A 7156-nucleotide genomic window follows, 5' to 3' on the forward strand; every position below is an offset into this window, starting at 1 on the left:
TGTAATCCCAGCACTTTGGGAGGCTAAGGTGGGTGGATCACTTGAGGTCGGGAGTTTGAGACCATCCTGACCAACATGGAGAAACCCCATCTCTACTAAAAAAGCCAGGCACCATGGCACATGCCTGTAACCCCAGCTACTCAGGAGACTGAGGTTGCAGTAAGCCGAGATCGTGCCATTGCACTCCAGCCTGGGCAACAAGAGCGAAACTCCCTGTCAAAAAATAAAATAAAATAAAATGATGTAATTCTACTCGCTGTTCTTCAGGTCTAAAGAGTACTGAACTTAAACCATCTCTACCTGAAGTTTCCTCTTGGTTTATGGATAAACAATCTTCACCAGGCAGGGGACACCAGGCTATGGAGTGGATTTCATCATCATGGCCTCGAAGCCTATGAATAACTTCTCCTTTCTTACTGATGTCAATTATAACCACTATGCCATCCTTGTACCTAAAAAACAAGTTAGAAATATTACTCAAAAAATGAAGACAGAACAGGGTCTCTAGTAAACATTTTGGCTTAGAGTTATCATTGGTGCATTCCTTAAAGTTAGGTGCATTCAGGGTGGCAGAGGAGGAAAGAGGACAAAAAATAATTTTGTTTTTTCCTTTTTTAAAAGTGCTCATCTTAGGCTTCTTGGTTTTGTTAAAACCCTCCTCTCTATGATCAAACCCTTGGCACTAGGTAATACTGTGTATGTTGCCTGGTACAAAGCTCACAGTGGAGCATGATTTTGTTCTAAGGGAACTTCCATAGTTTTTGCTAGGTATGTGCCATGCCAGGCTATTTTTTTGTAGAAATGGGGTTTCACCATGTTGCTCATGGCTGGTCTCGAACTCCTGGGCTCAAGCAATTCACCTGCCTTGGCCTCCCAAAGTGATGGGATTACAGGTGTGAGCCACCACACCAGGCCAACTATTCTAATTGGGATAACTGTGTCCTAATCCATTGGAAAATCATCTTTATTTTATAAGTGATACTACTTTTTAAACTGTAACTTAACAAAAGTTGCAGAATTCTATACTCTAGACCTCCATATTCCAAGGTTGTCATTTTATGAATCAGAAGAAACTGAGAAATTTTAATAGCTTTTTGAAAATAAATTATTTCAGATACATAAAAAAGTAATCTACCACCCTGCCTAAGAAAAATAATTACCAGTAGAGCTGAAGTCCTCTGTACATTCTACCTCAATCAAACCTCTCTCTTTGCCAGATCTCGTCTTCTCTTCTATTACCAGAGGTCAAACACTATTTGTGAATTGTGTATTATATCATTCCTAGCCTTTCTTTGTATATATTACTAAATAAGATACAGATTTTATATGTTTTAAAACTTCATATAAATGCTATCATCTATTTTCCTGCAGCTTGTTTTTCTCACTCATTCTGTTTGTGAGTCATCCATGCTGATACACGTAACTCTACTTTCTGGCCAATCATTACACTATTGTATTAGTACCTCACTGTGTGAATATACCAAAGTTTATTCATTTTCCTTTTGAAGGGCTTCCATATTTTACAACAAAAAAATACTCTTAATGTTCATGTATACATCTAAGACAATTTCAGATTTGATGTCTTGTAATTAAACTGCCAGGATGTTAAGATATATGCATCTTTATTAGAAAGTACAAGCTGGGTGCAGTGGCTCCAGCCTGTAATCCCAGGACTTTCAGAAGCTGAGGTGGACAGATCACAAGGTCAAGAGATCGAGACCATCCTGACCAACATCCTGAAACCTTGTCTCTACTAAAAACACCAAAATTAGCCAGGCGTGGTGGTGCTCGCCCGTAGTCCCAGCTACTCGGGAGGCTGAGGCAGGAGAATTGCTTGACCCCGGGAGATGGAGGTTGCACTGAGCCAAGATCACGCCACTGTACTCCAGCCTGGTGACAGAGCGAGACACTGTCTCAAAAAAACCCCACAAAACTGCATTCTACAAAGTGGTTTTACCTATTCACACTTCCTATACATTAGAGCATTTGACAGGGAAAAATACCAGTACAGCTTTATTTTTGAAAAAAGAAAAATAAATACTAGAGTATTCCAATCTTTGAAGACCAGTACTTTGAAAACCACCAAGTTATGCAATCTAATTGTTAACAGATCAAGCTATTTAGAAATCTGAATCAAACTTTCTGGGAATACTACTCTTCTGAAGATCCTCGCCTGACCCCTGCCTACTACCTTTCTGTTCATTTCCTCTAGCACCCCTACTGCCAACACTGCTCCCACTTCACAAGACTGCCGATCCAGTCCCCTTCCGTTTTCACTATCACTTACCAACACCTGTCTTTCTATATTTCCCCTCACCCCATGCAGCACAGCTTTCATGATCCATCACTATCATCAACCTTTTTTTTTAAGAGTCTCGCTCTATCACCCAGGCTGAAGTGCAGTGGTGCAATCTTGGCTCACTGCAACCTCTGCCTTCCAGGTTCAAGAGGTCCTTCTGCCTCACCCTCCTGAGTAGCTGGGATTACAGGTATGCGCCACAACACTTGGCTAATTTTTTTTTTTTTTTTGAGATAGAGTTTCACTCTTGTTGCCTAGGCTGGAGTGCAATAGTGCATCTAGGCTCACTGCAACCTCTGCCTCCCGGGGTCAAGTGATTCTCCAGCCTCAGCTTCCCAAATAGCTGGGATTACAGGTTTGCGCCATCATGCCCGGCTAATTTTGTAGTTTTAGTAAAGATAGGGTCTCTCCACATTGGTCAGGCTGGTCTTGAACTCCCGACCTCAGGTCACCCACTAACCCTGGCCTCCCAAAATGCTGGGATTACAGGTTTGAGCCACTGCGCCTGGCCTTATTATCAACTTTAAAAAATATCATTACAGCCCCTGAATCCTCCCTCAAGAGTATTTACTCCATAAAGCCCCAAACCTGGCTGAATCCAACCATCTCCTTTCTCAAACAGTTTGGGTTTACTTAATTATGGCCACAATTCTTTGTTTGGCACAACAGTGAACACTGGGCCTACAATTTCCCTTAGTACATTCATTTTCCTATTCTCTTTGACTGTTTTCATACCTTCTTCCCATATCCAGTTTTGACCCCATGCTGAATTTGATTCTACCACTCTCACTTATGTCTCATTGAGAAAATCAGAAATCCCAAAATGGAATACCCTGTTCTTCCAAATACATTTACAAACCTACCTGCACCTATTTCTATATTCCCAGTTGTTCTTTCTTCTTGTCATCTGAATCCAGTCCCCTCTTGACTTTTCACCATCATTCCTGCAACAAGCTCTCCCTCTTTTCAAGCCTTACTTCCATCAGCATAAAAACAGGTCCCTGGCATCTCCCATTTAATACTCCCTTAACCCCATCTATCCCCTCTGGCTTCATGTCTATGCACACTTTTACAACAAACTTCGTGAAAGGGTTGTTTCTTTGTATACCTCTATTACCTTAGCCCCCAGTCTTTCAAATTCACTCCAATCAGAATTTCGCCTTCAACATTCTAGAGAAATTGCTTAAGTCTTCAAATTAGAGAAAATGGACATCTTTCAGTGAGAAGTACATGAACGGTGAAGGAAAGGGGAATGTCCATCCTGGTAGCTCATGTGAAACAACCTTGTTGATCAATGAGGAAACGGATCCCAACGTCACATTGCTTTCCCAATCTAGAGGGAGCGCTCAGAATCAGACAAACCGAGCAAAGTCATCTGACACCTGGGAGTTCATGTTATATCAAAAGGCAGCACAGAAAGCGAAAAAGGTGAAAGAGGACACTTCTGACATTTGAAGGTTGACTACAGGAGTTGGACACGAAGAACCAAGAAAGTACAGTACCATGGAAAACCAAGGAAACAAAAACAGAGTGGCAGAGACAGTAAGGACCTGGAGGAATAAATAATGCTAAGGAGTCAGGGGGACTGGTTAACAACTGTAGATGGTTTTCTTTGAGGAATAAAAGGACAGGAGAAGGTAAAGAAAATGCAAAACATGATCATACACAAACAAAAATCTTCAGTACGGATGGCACAGTACTTACCCAATGGCTACTAAATCTTCATGATGAGGTGAACAAGTAAGACAGAAAATTGTCCTGGGTTCTATAAAGAGGTGCTGGCTGTCATTTCTGTTAAACCAGTAACAGAAAACTACTCCTTTTTCATCCCCAGATACTATTAAGTCCTTTACTCGAGGAGACCAATGTAATGTTGATATCGTATGCTTTAAAACAAAACAAAAATTTGTTATTGTCAATGCTAAAGTTTTACTTAATTTTTAACTTGTATCACAACCCAGCATAATGCTATGTACATACATTAAAAGTAGTTAATACTTAGTAGTATGTGTAGAGCAACATGATATTAACAAAATAGTGGGAAGATTTAGACTACAGGGGATCAAATAATCATACATTTTTTTTTAATAGCTTAATGCAAAGTTCTTACAAAGATTAAGTGGGTTTTTCTTTTCCCTTGTTCTCTCAAAAGGCAGGTATATCAAGTAACTATCTAGTTTAGAAATGAGTTTAATTCACTCATTTACAGTCTCTATCAGAAGTCTATTTATATCAATAACCAGAGGGTAATTGTTGTTGTTGTTGTTTTTTGAGATGGAGTCTCACCCAGGCTGGAGTGCACAGCGTGATCTCAGCTCACTGCAACCTCTGCCGCCGAGGTTCAAGCAATTCTCCTGACTTAGTCTCCTGAGTAGCTGGGATTACAGGTGTTTGCCAGAGCACCTGGCTAATTTTTCTATTTTTAGTAGAGATGGGGTTTCACCATGTTGGTCAGGATGGTCTTGAACTCGTGACCTTGTGATCCATCTGCCTAGGCCTCCCAAAGTGCTGGGATTCCAGGCATGAGCCACCGTGCCTGGCAGAGGGTAACTGTTTTAGACTTCTTGGGCCATACCATGCCTGTTGCAACTACTCAATTCTTACAGCATTAAAGCAGTCATAGACAATACTTAAATGAATTAGTGTGGTTCTATTCTAATAAAACCTATTTGCAAAAATAGGCACAGAGCAGTTTGCCAACCTCTGGTTTGTATGCATCTCCTTTCAAAAAAAGTTGAGACAGCTTACAATATAGAGTCTTATCTAATTAATGAACACAATTATAAGTTACTTTGCACAGATGAGCTAGCTTGAAACCCAAGAACTCTCAGCACAGACATATAAAAACGGTCTGAGAAATCAGTAAGCCATGGTACCTGATGGAGTGCATGTTCTGTCACAACTGTTTTTGTCTCTACATCCCATATTTTCACAGTCCCATCGTCGGAGCTGGTGGCACAGAGGTTGTACTGACCAGGGTGATGAGAAAATGTGAAGCCAGAGACCCTCTCGGTGTGTCCCACCAACTCTCCTATGACTTCAAGTAAAACCAGATGTTAGATTAATCGAAGTGCTATCCAAGTTTCCTGGCAGAATCATACTGTTGTTGGATGATGAGTGAGCAGATACTTTGGAGTTACTTAACCCATGGTATAACCGAAATACCGACGGACTCACAATCAGAACTCCCAAGTGCTGATATTATTGGCTGTGCCACGTGACTTCGAACAAGTCTTTTTGAGCCTCAGCTTCTCAACTGTGAAATGAATGTTGATATACCTTGCTGTGCTTAGTTCAGAGGCTGGAAAGCAGCTCAAATAATGTGATAGCGACTCTTATTTAGATCTGGCCAGAATAAATTACCTGACACATCATATCCCAAGGCACAATCAAAGCCTAGTTTGGAGCCTGAAAACATCTGGCTCAACCCATTCATCTTAATGAATGTCACACGTCGAAGGATCATGCATAGGGCCTGCAGCTGTAGTCAAGCCCCCAACCTCAGGAAGGCTCCCGAGGGGCTGGCGTGCACCGGGCTGGGCGGGGGAGCCCTATAAATGGTCGGGACTGTACAGGGATAACTTTTCAGTCACCAAGCGGTCCCACGTGGAAGCTCCAGAAGGCGGGACCACTCGGCCACAGCATGCTGTGTAGCTCATTCTGGGGACCAGAAGCAACTCAAGTTTAGTGAATGTGGGCTGACTTTTCTCCTAGTCTGGACCTCAGTTTCCCTAGCTGTAGAAAACAGGTTGGCTGGAGGCGTCCACTCGGCGCCCCTGGGGAGCGTGGAAAGGGCAGGAAGGCTCGGGACCAAGGGTGGTGAGTTACCTCGAAACGGAGGTGTCCCAGGACTCTTCCCTGCGCCCGGGCCCACGCGGACAAGGAAGACGGAGGTCCGTGCGGCGAAGCCAAAGAGGCCCCCGGGCACGGCATCGCTGCAGCGGGCGCAGTACCAGTTGGGGGAGGGCGGCAGCGTCCGCGGCTCCTGCCCCATAATTACAGGTCGTTGGAGCCAAGAGAAGCAGCTAAGAGAGACCGCTCGCAGCCTCACGCTTAAGCCGAGCGGGTGTGGGGGGGCGGGGTAAACTCCGAGCCCCGCCTTCTAGGGCAGTCGCTACGGTGCGCGCCGAGGCCCAACTAGCACCGCGCGTTCCGTGCTCGCTGCCGCCGGGCTGGGAGGGGCCTGACCGCGTGCGCTGCGCTGGCCCTACGTACCTAGCCCGCCGGAGGAGGTCCGCCCCAACCCTGGCTGGGGTTGGGTGTTGCTTGAGCACAGCCCAGAGGTTAAGCATTTCACTTTCCACAGGAAGGCACAAAATTAGAGGATTAGACTAGTGGAACCACCGCCCCACACTACCAGTTTACTCTTTGGACTTGTTCAACTACTACGCGTTCACTGTTTTTTGAACGCTCTGTGCCAGGGCATTTCGCTAGTTGTGGAGGTGTTTTAAAGGTATGCACAAGGAAACACTTAACAAAAATATGGAGCCCGGAGGACAGGCTGGAGTGAGCTGTGATTGTGGCACTACACTCAAACCTAGGCAACAGAGTGAAACCCTGTCTCAAAAAAATAAACAAAAATATGAAAGTACAAATCTGGAATTAAAAAGGGAAAGAACAGTTTCTGCAACTGGGTGGAAATTCTGGCTCTGGGTTCTGGGCATTCAAAGATGAAAGAGAAGCAAATGGAGTGACTCGATTTGCTTGATTAAGAGCTCTGTGAAGGAACCTGTATGTGGTAAATGGTGTGAAAGAAAGTTTCCTTCCAACTAAAAAATGCTAAAATGCTCAGATTGTGCACTACTTGTGTGTTGCTTATTTGCATTGGGTATCTGGCACTCCTGCGTATGTAGCAAA

General features: G+C 43.8%; 1 protein-coding gene across 2 annotated transcripts in view; it reads right to left on the reverse strand.

The window, feature by feature from the left end:
• Positions 1 to 6293, reverse strand: part of GEMIN5 (gem nuclear organelle associated protein 5) — a 53562-nt gene extending 47269 nt beyond the window's left edge. For both annotated transcript variants that reach the window (XM_064366554.1, XM_064366553.1), the window contains exons 1-4: positions 6128 to 6293; positions 5176 to 5336; positions 4004 to 4185; positions 301 to 452 (exon numbers count right to left, since the gene is read on the reverse strand). In XM_064366554.1, the coding sequence (XP_064222624.1) occupies positions 301 to 452; positions 4004 to 4185; positions 5176 to 5336; positions 6128 to 6293 (661 nt within the window). The remainder of the gene's footprint in view (positions 1 to 300; positions 453 to 4003; positions 4186 to 5175; positions 5337 to 6127) is intronic.
• Between the last annotated feature and the right edge of the window lie 863 nt (positions 6294 to 7156).

Source organism: Aotus nancymaae, unplaced genomic scaffold (genome assembly GCF_030222135.1).
Source record: "Aotus nancymaae isolate 86718 unplaced genomic scaffold, 86718_ANA_hifiasm-v0.15.2.pri h1tg000064l_1, whole genome shotgun sequence".
NCBI classification, from domain to species: Eukaryota; Metazoa; Chordata; class Mammalia; order Primates; family Aotidae; genus Aotus; species Aotus nancymaae.